Raw genomic sequence first — 17,993 nt, 5'->3', positions numbered from 1 at the left:
CGTGGAAGTACAACATAACTACACTGGCAGAAAAATCATAGTTAACTGGTTGTGATGCCCCTCTCCCTTGCCCTTGCCCCCTTCCTGCCGAAAAATCCAGATGCCATGACTTGGCTGAGAAGGGTTGTGGTTGCAGTCCTTGAAAACACGGCCAAGGAGCCCTTTACTCCACTATGTCTTGGGCAGAGTTTCCCATGCAGTTTCTTCTTATTTCTTCATGAAAGGAAGCCTCCCACTAAGATGCACACTTGATAAGCGGGGGGTGGGGGGGACTCATTTGCTACAGCTATCATTTGCTCCACCCAAAAGGAAGCAAGAACAGCCATATCCCCTGCAGACACCCCCCCCCCAACCTCCAGTTAGCTACCTGCACTCTTTGATTTACTTGGAAGACCAATGAAGATAATCTGATTAACTTCAACATGGACATAGGTTTCAACTAGTAGTTTCCTGAGCAGAGGGCAAAGGATGCAATCAGGAAAGTTTGAAATGACACTGCAGCCCTTATTTCTTCAAAAAGAAAGGGAGAGTGAAGACATGGGAGTAGGCAGGCAGGGAAGCCACTGCTTAGGCTTCTTGGATGCTTTGTGGCCTTACCCACCCCCCCCACCCCCCATATCTCCCCTGCTCCTTTCCTCAAGATGTGCAGCAGACATTGGATTTCTGCTGCCACCAAGACCTTCCCCAAGCAATAATAAAAAATCATGCCACATTTTCCCTGTTGAGAGAAAAAGCAGGAGATGCAGAGTGGGACAGCCATGGCATGAGGACAACACTGTGAAAAGGCCCCACAATGTCCACGTGTGAATTATCACAAAAAATGGGTTGTGTAGAGAAGTCCTAAAAAGAGCCCATTAACTGTAGCCAGTTAACGTCCCCTTTAATGCTGGGAATGGGACCGCAACCTCCACTCCACATGAAGACAGCAGGTTGGCTGGGGCAGTGCAGAGCTGGCTGTGTGCCCCAGGCTCTCTCCTCCACCATCTTAGAGCCATTCCTGTCACCCACCCAGATTCTGCACCTGCAGTCTGAGGATGGGGCTTCACTCAGCCTAATGTCAGGGTGAGGCTGAGAAACGGTAAAACCAGAGAGCTTGCATGTTCACCTTAGGAGGCTCTCTTGGGTTTAAGACGCATTAAGTTAAGGAAGATGAAGCACCACCAGGAAACTCCATCTGTCAGTGGTGCTTGCCAAACCCCCCCCCCCGCTTCCTGTACTGCCACAGAATACCCCTTAAGTCCCTTGTCCTAGGTCACTTTGGCAAGCTAGTGGAGTAGCTGGTGCACCAGTTGTGAAGGTGGGGAGGGAGACATCAGCACAGGGTCAGAGTTGGGACTGATTGCGGCCCTCAAAACTCCGCATAAGAGCCAAAGAATCTCTCTGTTTCCAATTTTTAAAAAAATGCTCAATGGTTTGTATCATTGTTTCCTATTGCATTCATTAATTTGTGCATTTTCATTTACAGAAAAATATTTATTTAAAATAACACAATGGATATCAGTAATGACACTGTTCCATCAGAATTCATCCTTCTGGCATTTTCAGACCTTAGTGAATGGCGTTTCATCCTTCTTGGATTTATGCTCATTGCCTACCTTTTTATAGTAATGGGGAATCTTCTGATCATCTTACTTATTTGCTTGGAACCATGCCTTCAAACCCCCATGTACCTTTTTCTGAGCAACCTTTCCCTCCTGGACCTCTGCCAGACTACAACCACCATTCCTCAGATAATAGTGTTCTTGATTTCAGGGGGAAACACCATCTCTAGTGAAAGATGCCAGGCACAACTCTTCTGCTTTGTGTTTTTCATTGGCACTGAGACAATTCTGTTGGGTGTCATGGCTTATGATCGGTATGTCGCCATCTGTAATCCCCTCCGCTACCATGTGGTCATGAGTCAGAAAATGTGTGCCCAGCTTGTATCAGCTACCTGGTTGACAAGTTCACTCAATGCCACTGTGCATATTATTTTCACCTTCCGTTTGTCTTTTTGTGGTGTCAATGAGATAAACTACTTCTTCTGTGACATCTCTCCTCTTCTAGCTATCTCCTGTGGGGGCACCTCTGACAGCATCACAGCAATGCTGGCCTGTAGCCCTGTAATGGGGTTTGGACCAGTCATGTGCATCATGATGTCCTACATTCACATCATCTGGAGGATTCTGAAAATGACCTCCTCAGCTGGGATGAAGAAGGCCTTTTCTACCTGTGCTTCTCATTTCACTGTTGTCATACTTTTTTATGGAAGCTCTATTTTTACATACATCCGACCTCTCTCCAGCTACTCTCTCAATAAGGACAGAATGATTGCCCTTGTTAACAACATTCTCTCCCCTATGCTTAACCCGCTGATCTACACCCTAAGGAACAAAGATGTAAAGATGGCACTGCAAAAGCTGATGGCAAAGAAATTGGTTTCTTGAAAGAGTCAAGGTTTTCAGGGGTATTCAAAATATTCAGCACGTAGCAGCCAACAGATAAGAAAGTAAGAAGTTTCCAATAATAGTATGCAGCATTTCTGATATTTCTAATAATGGCTATGTCAAGAAAGATCCGTATTTGTGGTCCTGCCTTTCTTTTCAGTTCACTTTCCATTCTAAAATTTGAGAAATTTGAATATCTGGAAGTATCACTTTCACTGGTTTTATAGTATAGACAACCAGCTTGGATGCTTTGTTCCGCTCTTCTATTGTAAGACCATCCTGAGACCTTGGTAGTAGATGGTATATAAAAGTTTTAAATAAATAAATAAAACCACTAGTCTTACTCCTTTGCAAACTGTTTGAGTAATATATTGATTTCTTCCTGTGTAATTGATATTGTCCAGCATAACTGTTGCTTCATGAAAATTTCTATCCTGCTCATTAAGAAATGAGATTTTCTGAAGCATTTATCTTTGATCTTTCTTTCTGGCTGAGGCATATAGTTGATAGTTTTCAAATGCAAGACGCTTTGTCCCCCTCCTCTCCTCTCCTCTCCTCTCCTCTCCTCTCCTCTCCTCTCCTCTCCTCTTTTATTTGCTACTTATTTAACTGTAGGTGGCATTCCTCTGGATTATTACCACATTCAAATAAAAAACCTCCAAAGAGCTCTGGCTGTGAGGCAGTATAAAAAAGAAATAATTAACTCTAAACTTAAAGAGAAAAATTAAGGAGAAGAATCCCACTTCAGCCAATCCAGTGAGAACTAAACATATAGGAATCAATCTTACTAGCAGGAATGGGAGACTAACAAACTCACTCCCATTTTCATTTGTCATCAAGTGCTTGTTCTGAATGTGAATAAATGTGTACTTCTCTGCTATTGATTGAAGAATGAAAACACACACATGCACACACTAACATGTTGAAGAATGTCTTTTAAATTTTATTTTAAACGCTTTCACAAATATAGCAGTACGTGAGCATTTTCCAATAATTGCACTCCTGGTCATGTTCGTGTTTACATTTATACCAATTATTATTATTATTATTATTATTATTATTATTATTATTAACATTTCTATGTCGCCCCTTGCCGAAACCTCGGGGCGGCTTACAACATGATAAAATACATTGAAATACAATAGTACATAATAAATTACCATTAAATACAAAAATACAAAAAATACATTGATTTACAAATATAAAATTAAAATTATCGGTACAAAATAAAAATATAGGAGGAGAAAGAGAAGGAAGAAGAAGTTGCCCTGGCCAGATCATATGTTTTAACAATTGAAATGATGTTTAAATAAAAAGGTCTTTACCTGGCGCCGAAAAACCAGTAACGACAGTGCCAGGCGGACCTCTTTGGGGAGTGAATTCCATAGGTTGGGTGCCACCGCAGAGAAAGCCCTCCTCCGGGTACTTACTCTCCTAATTTCTTTCATGGAGGGTTCCCGGAGAAGGGACTCTCCCGCAGATCTCAAAGGGCGGTCGGGCATATACGGACGTAAGCGCTCGTTCAGGTAGCCAGGACCCAAGCCGTTTAGGGCTTTATAGGTCATAATCAACACCTTGAATTGGGCCCGGGCTTCAATGGGAAGCCAGTGAAGCTGACGGAGGACTGGAGTCATGTGAACATAACGCCCCATCCCCGTCAGCAACCTGGCAGCTCTATTTTGAACCAATTGAAATGTCCGGACCATCTTCAAGGGAAGCCCCACGTAAAGCGCGTTACAGAAGTCAAGGCGGGAAGTCACCAGCGCGTGTGTCACTGTCACCAGGCAGTCGTACTCCAGGTAGGGGCGCAGCTGATTAATCAGCCGAAGCTGAAGGAAGGCGTTCCTCGCCACCACTGTCACCTGAGCTTCCAAAGAAAGCTCCGGGTTGAGGAGTACTCCTAAGCTGCGGACCTTATCCCTAAGAGGGAGAGCATGTTCAGATGATTTGTAAATTGAAATGAATTTCTTATATATTCCTACTGTTGAGTCCTTGACAGATGGATGAAGAGGATCACTAATGATAAAGCAGGAAGGTCTACTGAATTATGCATATATATATATATATATATTTCTAAATAAGACTCCTGGCCCAATGTGTGCAATCCTGGCCATGCACATGTTGCTGTTTCAGGTAACTTGCAGTTTTCATCAGTCAGCTGTTCAGCACAAGTGTGCTGAAATCCATCGTAAGAACATAAAAGAGCCATGCAAGAGAGCTACAGCAAAGATTCCACTAGGCCAGCATTCTATTCACACAGTGACCAACCAGATACCCACTGGAATATACAAGCAGGATATTAGAGGAACTGTGCCCTCCTGCCCATGTTGCCCACAATGGCTGTACATCGGCATACTGACTGTGCTAGCATATAGACATCAGGGCAAGTAGCTATGGCCCTCATGGTTGAATTGGTGACAGTGGTGGCGGTGGTGTCTATGAGCAGATATATGACATTTCAGGCATGGGCTTCATCCAGTTGGGCAGCCACCAGCTTCCATACATATGCATATCCCAAATCTAGTTCAGGGTGAGACTTGTTCAAGTTTGAAAAGACAATTTGTTATTGTTTAAAAAATCCCACCAAATGATACAGCACTTGGAGCACATGAATGTGAGTCAACGCTTCCCCATGTAGTCCAAAGCATCAGGAGGGCAACAAGTTGGGCAAGGCTGGCCTATGCAATTGAAAGTTTCTTTAACTTAGAACACACAGGACCTGTATGTAAGACTGAGTTTGGATGCTCTTGACTAACCTAAAGTACCTCAATTATTTCTGGGAATGTTTTTAGTCTAGGAAAGCTCTTGGGGTAGAGAATTCCCAAAAGCATATTGAACGTGTATATGAATAACAAATGTGAAGTCCATGCACAACACAGACTCAATATGAAAGACCAAGGTTTCTCAGGTAAGCACAGGAATGTTTTATGAGTGGGGGAGCAAATGTTTGCAGGCAAAAATGTTGGAGTAAGCCCTACTAATGAATAGCCATCTGGCTATGTCATAATGAAACAAGTAAGGATTTATACATTAAGTGATCTTCACTGTCCTCTCGTGTACCATGTCTTTGCAATGATTACATAGAGAGAAAGCAAGAGAGAAAGAATGGAGAATCAGAGTTCGTTATTTGTGAGTGTCTTAATTAATACAGAGGATTGGACAATGTAGGGATGTAACAGAAATCTGAAGCTGGATGCAAATCTGATCACATTATTTATGGAAGTTGCATGTGTGTAGCAGCGTATTTGTGTGTCTGTGTGTTTTGCATTGTCATCCATGAGTAAGACAAATGCTATTTTCAAAAATGAATCCAATTATTTGATGTGTTTTTATTGTGTGTGTCTATATTGGTTATACATAGGTCATACATTTGGTTATGTTATTGTTTATTTATCAAATAAGCAAAGATTTGAGGCAGGCAAAAACGAAGTGAAAAGAAGTATGAGCTATCTAGTTCACCCAGGGCTTTTTTTGTCATAGAACGCACCGGAACAGCTTTCCGGCACCTTTTTTTAATGGATTTTACGAAGTGATTTTGAAGGGTGTAGCAGATTAGCAGCAAACATCATTAACATTGTGCCTGCAGGCTGCTTTTGTGTCTGCTATCTGATAGTGAGAGATAACTGCTTGGCTTGGGATTGGTGTGTGTGCTTTACTGCCTGCTGCTACGTGAGTTCCGGCACCTTTTTTTATTTTACAAAAAAAGCACTGAGTTCACCCATTATGGAGTTAAATGTAATAGTTACTATTCCCATACCATAGACTTGCTGACATCGAACAGTCAACAATCCAACTTAAGAGGGTTGCTCAATGAGACAAAGACTGGCTCCAGACTTTGTACGCACTGGAAGTACACTGGCTTGTGTGTGTTGCATTATGGGGGGCTGAGCCCTAACAGTGTTCAGCAAAACATGAACTCAGTGAAGTTCTTCAGATTCTACCTCAAAGTTCATTCCAACTCATGTCTTAATTAGACTGCCAGTTTTTTCCCCTTCTCACAGAAACATTTTTGTACTTATTTTTCAAAGTGCATGCAGCAACTGTGCATGTTTAAAATGTAAGCATTCTTCTACTGATCAGTATATTTGTGCACATTTCTTTTTCGCAGCACAAAAATGCACTGACTTTGAACTCAGACTGGATCCAAGTCCTTCTTCTATCTGGTCAGTCAATTTTTTACACATTTGACATAGAATGCACTGAAGTAATAGCAACATGGTCATACCATGATCTCACAGTATCAGGCAGCCTTCCCCAACTTCCCCACATTTTTAAATGCAATGCTCATCATCCCTAACCATTAAGTTGATAATGGGCTGATAAAAGGTGTAGTCCACAATATATGGAGGACACTACTTTGGGGAAGGCTGGTATAAGGTATGAGGCGATACACATATGCACACGTGCACACACACACACACACACACACACACACACACACAGAGGGAGAGGGAGAGGCAGAACTGAGCATAACTGAGAATACCAATCCATAAGAATAAATACTGCCAGCAAATATCTGCATATGGTGTTAGTGATACAAAGATTAACAAAAATGCTGCACAGAGGGATACTGACTGTGCTAGAATACAGACATCAGGACAAGTAGCTATTGATAGCCTTGCCCTTGGACAGTTGATCAGTGCATAGTCCTGGTTGAACTGTGGTGGTGGTGGTGTCTGTGAGAAAATACATCACATTTTAGGCATGCTCTTCATCCAGAAGAATAAATACCACCTGCAAATATCTGCATATGGCATTAGTGATATAAATACTAACAAAAATGTATTCTTTGGGTGTGGGGAAGGATTCCTATTGCTAATCCATGTCAAATATTTTTCTTGTGTGTGTGTGATTAATGAATAAAATTCATATGTGCAATTTCTCTGGAAGCAGCATGATCAGAGGAAGCATACTTCTAGAGAGTAAATTACAAAAGCAAAGAATGCCCTAGTGGAAGCTGCTGACTTCGTGCTTGGTTTGCAACATTCCTAGAAGTACGTGAACAGCCAAAACTAGAAACAAGAAACTGGAAAAAAATAGACCACTGGTTTGATCAAAGATGAATCTTAGATTGTTACCCTATTATGGGTTTGTCCATAAACTGCTGAATCAAAAGTTTTGATGTATTTTCTCCTATGTGACACTTGATAAACTTACATTTTTTATACATTGAAATTTACCTCATTTGAGGTCTGACATGAAGGTACAAAACCAAACAATGATTACAGAATTCATCATCCTTGGTTTTAAAAATCTGCAGGGGATACAGCTCTTGCTTTTCAGTGGATTCTTGATCATTTATCTATTCACAATACTGTGGAATTTTTTCATTATCATCTTGGCCATGGTGGACCGGAGGCTCAAAACACCCATGTACTTCTTTCTTGGCAACCTCTCCATCCTCGACATCTGCTACACTACCAGCACAATTCCCCAGATGCTGGATTTCCTTCTCACAGACAGAGGCAGCATCTCTTATGTGGGCTGTGTACTCCAGCTGTATTTTTTCTTTTCCTTCGTTGGCATTGAATGCCTCCTTCTGGCTGTGATGGCTTTTGACCGCTATGTTGCTATTTGCCACCCTCTGCGCTATCCACTGATTATCAGAAGACATGCTTGCCTCCAGCTAGCCATGGCATGCTGGGCTGGTGGCTTCCTCAACTCAGCAGTGCACACACATTTTGCCTTCCAGTTGCCTTTCTGTGGAGACAACCGCCTAGATGCTTTCTACTGTGACATCCCACCACTGCTGAAGCTGTCATGTGGAGACATTTCCCTCAACCAAACACTTTTGCTCTCCATTGGCCTAATCATAGCTTGGACGCCCATGTTCTGTATCCTACTTTCATACGTTTGCATTATTTCAACTGTCTTGAAGATACGTTCTGCAGAAGGAAGGCAAAAAGCTTTCTCCACCTGCTCTTCACATCTTATTGTGGTTCTTCTCTATTACGGCAGTTGCATTTTCACCTACCTGAGGCCTGTTCCCTCCCAGTCATCAGTGAATGGAAAACTGATCCCACTAATGTACAGTATCTTGACTCCATTGTTGAATCCTGTTATATATACTTTACGCAACAAAGATGTGAAGAAAGCTTGGCGAAGCATGATGGGGAAGAGTTGAATATTTTGTACAATATTATTTTGGGCTGTATCTTAATGTAAACATAAATGAAATTTTATTTCATTCCTAGGATCTATTTATTTCTACACCTGTGTTCTCTTGGATTTGAAATAACATCGTAACTCATGTCTTTGAAAAGTTCAAAATATAGAGCTAACAAAGTTAAGTTCATATAAAAAACATATGTCTCCTTTATTGTCCCTGTCTCTTTCCTACAAGTTGTAGACAGACACGTGTGCACTTATCCTATGATATGATTACATACTTACAAAAAATGAAGCTCAGCATGTACCTACCCCTGACATAAGTCACTTGAAAAGACTGGCTGCATTTCAAGTCATGTGAGCCTACCTTCTTCCAAGCAGAAATAGCTACCTTGGAGAAAAGGGAAATGTGTTTTTTTTTTTAATCCACCCAGAAAAACATGATAACCGAGCCACTAAATAAATCACATTAGAGGGCTCCAACATTACACAGCCTTACAGATTCAACTGCATTTCATACAAGCTTAATGAAAAAGCAGAATGGTCAGATAGGAAAAACTATGGCGTCTAACAAGAAGACCCTCCTCTCCATGCGTGTAGCTCTGTCCATCAGGAGAAGATCCACAGTAACCTGCTGTAACCTGTATTTCCCCTCCTCCCCAGATGCCTTTCGGGGAGCCATTGAATTGTCTTTTAAGCCTGTCATTTGAATCCCATTTGTGAAAGAGTCTGTAAGACTCTTTGAAATCAAGCATCACAGTTTAGGTGCCACTAGAGAAAATGATCTTTTGCACAGGCATTCAATGAACATCAAAGGAAGGGAAATGAAACACAAGTGTTCCAAAGGAGTAGATATGTCCATACAGGATAACCAATGTTGGATGACTGCTGTCCACAAAGTTGGTGCAGTTCAAATGGACAATGAGGTCAACTTCCTGCCAGCATATTACATGCATGTTGAAGGTTGGTTGTATGCTTCCAGTTTAAGGTGTTGGTATTTGTTTACAAAACAGTAAGCAACTCAGAAACAGGCAACTGAGGAGACTGCCAATTGAGTCTAATCACTAAACTGCCCTCTTGATGATGTCCAAGATTTTGGAAGTCTAGTCTATCAGAGTGGTGTGACAAAGCTCCACAGAATGCATCCTTCTTCAGTTCAGACGTCCTCCCATGATTGGTCCTGTCACCAAGAATGCTCATGAAACCCCAGTTGCACAATTGGCAACCTCAGTTCCTGGCTTGCACCTATGTGAACACTTGGCACTCTCACCAGGAAGTTGGACGCATAGTTATGAGAAAGCAGGCTGGAGTCTGGGCAGCTGAGCCCAGGAATTCCGAAAACAGATTCCTCACACATCCTAGTTTTATTGTGGCTCAAAATATGGCTGTTACTATCACAGATGCAGCATCTAAGGAGATGTGAGGAATCTGTTCTGGGGTGGGAATATGTTGGTTTCCCTGCTTTTGCCTCCATGGATTCCAGTCTGCTTTGTCGCAGCCAAGAGTCTGAGTTCCTGGCAAACATGTCCAGCATTCATGGGGAACTCTATGGGAACCAAGCCCCCTATACTGTGCAAGTACCGTCCCTCCTCTTCACCACATACAGCAGCCTCTGTTTCAGCTGATGCAGCTTTCATAGAAGACGGTTGTTTGCATGGGGCTCACCAGGTATGGAGCCCAACGCAGCTGCTGAGCAAGAGTCTCTCTTTTGCTCCACCCATTGCAGTTTTTGTTGTGTTGCTGCACTTGATCTGGAAGAAGGTTGCTTATTGCACAGCCTTCATTTGTGAGCATTTCACAAGCTTCCTCCTGGCTTGGCTTGCTTTCCAAGATTAGGCCAAGCAGAAGAGAAAGACAGTGAATGCTAAATGGATGGGTCCCACCTTGTTCCAACCCAACACTAGTAGTACCCATTTTTTACAACTAATGTTCACTAAAAACTTTTCTTACCATTTGCAGTAGGCATTTCCAGAAATGGAATCTTGCTCTATGTATGAAAACTTGTACTGTGTGTCACTTAGGCATTTCTTTATGATTAACTATGTAATACTATGCACGATTAGAAAAAAAAGAAGTTCTAAGCCTGCTGACACGATCTAGCCAGAATGTCTTTTTCTACCTAAGCATCATAGGTTTGTTCCATAAATAAACAAATAATAGATGACCTTTACATACCCATGTTAAAAAAGTACCTTCATTTTTTAAAAGTTTTACAAAGTATCTTATAGTTTGCTGTAGGAAAAAACTTATATTTAGAACAAGTACAGATGAACAACTACTTCCACTCTTTTCAAAGAAGTTTGCACCATCCCATTTCCTCATCACTTGGTGTTACTTTAGTTAAAAGTCCATAGGTGGATGGGGGCGGGGGGAATTATTTTATGCTCTTTCATGCAACCCTTTTCTGAAATATACATTTTTCTGTATTCAGTTTCCCCTAATGCATGCATTAGTGAAATTTTCACTAATATGTTCTTCTTAAGCACAAATTTATGCATGTTCTGATCACAGAATTCCATTACAACATACAGAAAATGATGATTCTATGTAATATCACCAATTACTTCAGGAAGTAGGAAACAGATGTATCTAGCTAGATACATAATTGTGTTGTGGAGGAATGTTGACACATTCTTTCCCCAACTGACTAGAAGTCTAAATGGAACCAAGAGCTCAGTTCCAGTGGGGCAGGCGTAGAGAGAGATACAGGGAGGCAGAATATACTATTTCATCCAGTTTGTTTCTGATTTAACACATTCTTAATATCCCTTTCCTGTTCTGAGATCCAAAATAAAACACTTGCATTCAGAATGCCTAATGGGAAAAAGACACTCATTCTGAAAATCTGACTGCATAATTCTTTTGCTCACAGAAATGGGAGGTCCAGTTTGACCATGAGCTTGTTTTTTTTTACTCTGTGGGCCAATTCCTTCAGGGGGTTAAGCGGAGAAGAACACATTGTAAATCCCCAAAGGGGCTTTCTGGAGTTATTCATATCATTCTTAGTCTTCAAAATCTCACCTTTTCATGTAACCCCTCCTCCCCTGTACAAAAAAGGGATGGCTTAAAATTCTTTGATTCCAGAATGAATCAAGTAAAGTGGTGTGCATCTGAACTGATCATCCTTGAGAAAATAATATCTTGACCCTCCTTGTTTAAGCCTTTCAATGTGTCCTATAACCTTCTATACTGTAAAGGGTACATCTTGTGATTTTTTATCATCCTTACCCCAGGATAAGGGCATCCCATACAATGCTATAACACACGAAGTCCTATGTCATTCATTAAATAACCAAAAATGGACTCCCATAACCCAAGAATGCAAGGGCCATTCATGCTCTGCACCATTTTCACCTGGCCTGAGAGGGCAAAGTCTGGACTAGTTCTAACTACAAAGGCTGCTGCTGATTTTCTAAGATCCAACTTGTTATCTGGAAGTCATAAAAATAGAGATGCAAGTCATTTGTGCAGGGAAACATCAGGCTTCCTTTAGAAATATGGTGAGGTCTCATACCCTAAGCACAGATCAGCAGAGGAGGAATACGCACCTTAGACCCTACAAATCAAGAATACCCTTGCATGTGTGCATGAGCGTGCATGTGCTCATGCACACACATGCCCACACCCAAAAATACAAGCAGTGGCTTCTGGGCCAGCTTACAGTTTGCACCCTTGCTGAAATCAATACCCCTTTTATATTTCTACCTACTTAACTGGCAATGCAGGGATGATTCTTCTCACACTACATTCCTCATTTTGTGAAATTGTGACTTTGCCTTTGGGAGAATTTCCCAAAAGGTTGCTAGCAGCATATAAAATGAAATAGCCATAATTATTGCACAGCATAGGATGAATCGTATCAGCATGAAAATTCATATCTCTGCCTATGGTAAGAAAAGAACTTTTTACAGTTTGCTAAATATTCTTCAAATAGGGATGGATAATAAATTCATTCCATTGTTTGTTTAGTCAATTGTTTGTTTTCAATGGATATATTCAGTCTTGATTTCTTGAGAATAAAGCAATCTGAAAGAGCTCCAATATAAAACAGATCAAACCATATTAAGATATGGTTTAAGACAGCTCAAACTCTCTTAAAGATACATTCTTTGGAAGATAGGCCAAATGCTTTCACCACCTAATCTTCCCATCCCATTGTGGTACTTCTATACTATGCAATAGCAGTAAGACTTTATGGTTGCAGTCATAGATCATAATGCAATAAAAAGCCGTATATGCTAACTTACATTAAAACCAAAACTATTAATACTAAGGCATGACACATAAGGTAAAATCTTAAGTGTCCATTTTGTTAAGTCCACAATTAAAACAATTCTGGTACTAAAAACAACTGTAAACTACAGGTTAGGAAAACAACTAACAAAATTAGACAATGCAGGTGTCTTTCTGATTTTAAAAGACAGCAGAGAAAAAATGTCCACCTGATCACTGACATGGGAAATGTAACTGCTAGTGCATAATTAATGCATTCTGCTGCTGAGAAGTGATAATTTAGCTATGTTCTGGACCAGGGTTCTGTCTGATGTAAATGCATCATAAAAGTGGCCAGGTAGAACATAATCCTTCTACATGTGCCTGACCAAATGACAAAGAAACTGCTCCACAGGGACTTTATAGAATCTGCCTTCAAGACAGGAGGGTATAGATTATAAATACAGACGTGCATGCCTTGCCTAATGGTGCGTGCATAATATGCCATTTTAAAAAAATAGTTGGAATGTTTATGTTATCCTTTCCTATATATTGAATTCATCCATTCCAGGTAATGTTCCAATCTTATACGTTCTTTATACTGATCCCTTCTATGTTACACAGGAAAATACTGCTACTTTAGAAAAAAATAATTAAAAATTAAAAAATTGGACCAAGTACCTTAATTATGGTACCACATCAGTTTGGTGGGTATGATCATTTCTTGCTTAAAATAGATATGGTTCTGTGATATCTGTTTACTGTGTATAATATAATTATTTATATAACAATTAAATAGTAGAAATCAAATCAAAAATAGCACTAAAATTGTTGCTGCTTTTATTCTTTTCTGTATATTCATAGTACCTGTGTTTGAAACATGGACTTGCAAAACCAGACTGAGTTGACTGAATTCATTCTTCTGGGCTTTTCAGCTCTGGAGGACATCCAGAATTTACTTTCTGGAGGGTTCCTGATCATCTATTTGCTCACTCTGCTGTGGAATACCTTCATTATCAGCATAGCCATACTGGACAAGAAGCTCAGAACACCCATGTATTTCTTCCTAGGTAACCTCTCTTTCCTTGATATTTGCTACACTACCACCACAGTCCCTCAGATGCTCTACCATCTTCTCTCAGGGAGAAACACTATTTCCTACATGGGTTGTGTCTTCCAGCTATATCTGTTCTTCTCTTTCTTGGGGGTAGAATGCCTCCTTCTGGCAGTCATGGCCTTTGACCGCTACATTGCCATATGCAGGCCACTGCGCTACACACTCATTATCAGCAACAACATTTGCCTCCAGCTAGCCTCAGCATGCTGGGCTGGTGGTTTCCTCAACTCTCTCATTCATGCAGTCTGTGCATTCCGACTGCCTTTTTGTGGCAACAACCAAATAGATGCCTTCTTCTGTGACATTCCACCATTGTTGAAGCTCTCATGTGGGAACATCTCCCTCAGCCAAATGCTGTTGCTTTACATTGGTTTACTCATGGCTTGGGCACCATTTATAAGCATCCTTCTTTCATACGCATATATAATTTCGACTGTCTTAAAGATACGCTCTTCAGAAGGTAGACAAAAGGTTTTCTCCACCTGCTCTTCCCATCTCACTGTGGTGCTTCTATACTATGGTAGTGCCATCTTTAACTACTCAAGACCTGTTTCTACTAATTCATCAGCTCATGTAAGTCTGATCCCCCTGATGTATAGCATCTTAACTCCACTTTTAAATCCTATTATATATACCTTGCGCAACAAAGATGTGAAGAAAGCTTGGCAACATTTTATGGGAAAAGCATAACCTTGTAATGAATGCCTCAGTACTTTTTAGACACATAAATTGTAAATGTTCCTTTGTATATTTTGAAAAAAATGTATTCTAACCATCTATCTATCTATCTATCTATCTATCTATCTATCTATCTATCTATGATCAAGCTTATGTGTTTTGTTAGATGTAGAAGGACTCCTGATAAAAATCTATTGCACTATGTATTTTATGATGTTTCTGTAAATTGTTTTGAACATGATTTTTTCAATGCAAAAGGAGCATAGGAATAAACTGATGATGATGATGATGATGATGATGATGATGATGATGACAACATAGAAACAGAGTGAGTCAGAAGGGGTCTCTTGGGCCATCTAGTCTGACCCCTGGCTCCAGCTGGCTCTGCTCACGACATGCCCACCATGTGCATGTCCAGCCTATCCTTGAACACCCTCACCGATGGGGCCTCAACAACCTCTCGTGGAAGCCCATTCCACACCATCGGAGCCCTAACTGTCCGAAAGTGCTTCCTGGCATCCAAATGGAACCTTGGTTCCCTGAGCTTTGCTCCGTTGGAGCGTCTCCTGCCTTCCTCTGTAGGGGAGAACAGATCTCTACCCATCTCCATGTGACATCCCCTCACATACCTGTATGTCGCCAACATATCCCCTCTGAGTCTCCTCTTCTCCAGGCTGAAGAGACCCAGTTCCCTCAGTCTCACCTCATACCCCATCCCCTGCAAACCAGCCACCAACCTTGTGGCCCTACACTGCAATGACTCTAACCTGGCTATATCCTTTCTGTAATGAGGGGCCCAAAACTGAGCACAATTCTCCAGTTGTGGGCTCACCAGAGTCTTATAGATTGGTAGTAATACCTCTTTGAATCTTGAAGTCCCATTTCTGGCTATGCAACCAAGTGTGGCATTCTCCCATCACATTTCTGACTCATGTTTAGCCTGCAGTCAACCAATACCCCGAGGTCCCTTTCACAAGTGCTGCTCTCCAGCCACTTGTCACCTAACCTGTACTTATGACACCATGACGACGATGGCAAAGATGATTGAGATAATGATTGGTGCTTAGCCTGGTCAGGAACACAGAACCCTGGTGCATTGGCTGGGATCCATAAAGAATAGCATGTGGGCATTCTCACAGCCTGCCCACAACCACCATCAGCACTGAACCAGGCCTCTGTTTTAAAAGATGAGCAGCTACAATGTGCCATCTACAACTATCATGGCAGCAGTTCCATGGGTGAGCAAGTAAGTCTTCATGCATGCACAGAACTGAGAAATTGGACCAATTTGCTAAGAGCCACCTAGCAAGCATGGAGATAAGGAAGTCTGCGTGCTGAAAGAAAGCAAAGAGGACATCACTGGTGTATTCCCTGGTCTCTGCACGACCACACGCTTTCATCCAGACAGCACTTAACTGAGGTGTGCCTGTGTTCAAAACTACCTGGAATTCATAAATTTTGAGTTGCAAATCCTTGCTACGGAGACTCTCCCATGCTTCAGTTAGAGAGGTGATGAGATCCTATACCCAAAGCACAGATCAGCAGAGAAGAAACATATATGCTGAACCACAAATCAAGTTAAAGGAATGTGTACACTCATGCACATAAAAAGTCACACAGGCAGGGGTCAGCTTATGGGCCAGCTTATGCAACAATTGGAAAGTACCACATGGATTCCAGCTTGTTTGAATAATTCACTGTCACTATTTCTTTTTCATACACTTTACTACAAAAGAAAAGGAAGAAAGGAAAACTGTTTTTAATCACCTTTATTTGTGAACCCTAAGGCAGTGTGCACATTGCTTAATGGTAAACCTGTTCATTTGGGTGTATGAAGTGACTGCTAGTGAATATAAAATCTATCCCTGTTTTTCCCACAAAATGCATACCTATTCAAGAGGTATGCTAATCTTCTGTAAACAAAGCAAATTAAGTGGCACCATGGACAGAGAAATGCACATAATTAAGAATGAATATTAGAAAATCCTTGCTGGACCTGAACAAAGACTCATCTAACCTCAAATCCTCTTTCTCACAGAAGTCACATGGGTGTCTATGAAGTCCTTCAGAGCAAGGTCCCTCTCACATTGCTACTTCCCAGATGCTGGCATTCAGAGACAAGTTTTCACTGATCCCATAAATAGTCTCATAGGCCACATGCCACTACTAGTAGCCAATGATGGTCCAGTGGATATCATTACTTGCAGCTATCAATAAACTTTAATATTCTGGATGCTACCACTTTCTCCCTATCTAACCCTACAAGTGACTAAGTTTAATTAAATTGAAGGTGCATTGTTTTTAATTTGCCAATACAGAGTGAATTAAAATCTGGATTGTCAGTCTGGAGAATAGAATGGAATTGTCTATGGTCTCCTTAGGTGCATAAAGAACTTCTGGTTAAAACCAAAATGGGAATCATCTTAAAGGCAGGGATAAACAAGGGTTATAAGACTTCTCTGGAATATATTCAAATAAAAATGCTACAAACATGCACGCAGTGTGTGTATTTGTTGTGGTCATGAAATGAAGGACCCTTCTGAATCAAATCAATTAATTTATTTAGCCAAGTATTCTATTTTCCACAGTGCCCAGCTATGTTGCCCCCTAGCTACTAACAATTGGAGGTGTTCTGCCTCTGAACTTGGAAATCCCACTGTTACTGAATGCCCACCTCCACTTTTCACTCTGGAAGTGCCAAAATGAAGAATTAAATGAATAACTTTGACAAGTATTGGATGTGGCTCTGCTGGTCTCAGTTAAGTAGTGCATAGACAGATTGAAATTAACAAGGATATTTATAAGAAGGTAATGCACCTCTGTGGGGGACAAACCGGACAGGCAGACATTCAGTTGCATGCACTTGTGCCAGATTGCCAAAATAACCCTTTTTGCAAAAATGCCAAAATTTGACACACGCCCCCATCCCAAAATCACCCATTGCCACCACTAAAAACAAACAATTGAAACCAGAAAGGGGGAATGGAACAAAATCAACCAGAAAAATCCTGTGGTATTTCAGCCTTAGAATGGAAGTGTCATGCATCTTATACACAGCAGGTGCCAGAGAAAATAGCCCTGGCTTGGGAAGTCTGCCATGGCCAAATGTTAAAGCCTCTCACATGATTTGGACACCCTCAAGCTAGGTTGCCATTGCCACTTTCTCTCCCAGTGACTGAATCCTGGCACTAGATTCTCTGGTATCATAAGTTCAAATTAATTGCACCTCCTATCCCCAAGGGATGCTCAGGTTAAAAAACATAAAAAATATTCAATAAATCTAACTTGTCTTTGGTGCTTGAGTCTGTGTATTCATACTAGATTGGATCATTATGTATTTGATAGCAAGTGCTGGTACAGCTGCTGGAATACCCAATTATATCTGGAGTAAGTACATTTGCTGCTGTCACTCCTGCTCAGAAATGTAAGTGGCACATCCTGGTTGAAACAAA

At 41.1% G+C, this 17,993-nt stretch overlaps 3 protein-coding genes across 3 annotated transcripts; all 3 read left to right on the top strand.

Annotated features, from left to right (window-relative positions):
• The first annotated feature begins 1,490 nt into the window (after positions 1–1,490).
• Positions 1,491–2,426, top strand: LOC123033410 (olfactory receptor 5V1-like). Its single transcript, XM_044450017.1, has one exon. It carries the CDS (start codon positions 1,491–1,493, stop codon positions 2,424–2,426), a length of 936 nt encoding a protein of 311 aa, XP_044305952.1.
• Positions 2,427–7,623: 5,197 nt separating this feature from the next.
• Positions 7,624–8,550, top strand: LOC123033409 (olfactory receptor 5V1-like). Its single transcript, XM_044450016.1, has one exon. It carries the CDS (start codon positions 7,624–7,626, stop codon positions 8,548–8,550), a length of 927 nt encoding a protein of 308 aa, XP_044305951.1.
• Positions 8,551–13,626: 5,076 nt separating this feature from the next.
• Positions 13,627–14,553, top strand: LOC123033408 (olfactory receptor 5V1-like). Its single transcript, XM_044450015.1, has one exon. The coding sequence runs from the start codon at positions 13,627–13,629 to the stop codon at positions 14,551–14,553; it is 927 nt and encodes a 308-aa protein (XP_044305950.1).
• Positions 14,554–17,993: the final 3,440 nt, after the last annotated feature.

The sequence above is a fragment of the Varanus komodoensis genome, unplaced genomic scaffold (assembly GCF_004798865.1).
Source record: "Varanus komodoensis strain SLA01 unplaced genomic scaffold, ASM479886v1 scaffold62, whole genome shotgun sequence".
NCBI classification, from domain to species: domain Eukaryota; kingdom Metazoa; phylum Chordata; class Lepidosauria; order Squamata; family Varanidae; genus Varanus; species Varanus komodoensis.
Note: the sequence above shows the minus strand (reverse complement) of the source record. Positions and strands in the feature narration are given on the sequence as shown.

Coding starts and splice junctions, on each gene's coding strand:
- LOC123033410 (XM_044450017.1), top strand. CDS start 1,491: ATGGATATCAGTAATGACACTGTTCCATCAGAATTCATCCTTCTGGCA.
- LOC123033409 (XM_044450016.1), top strand. CDS start 7,624: ATGAAGGTACAAAACCAAACAATGATTACAGAATTCATCATCCTTGGT.
- LOC123033408 (XM_044450015.1), top strand. CDS start 13,627: ATGGACTTGCAAAACCAGACTGAGTTGACTGAATTCATTCTTCTGGGC.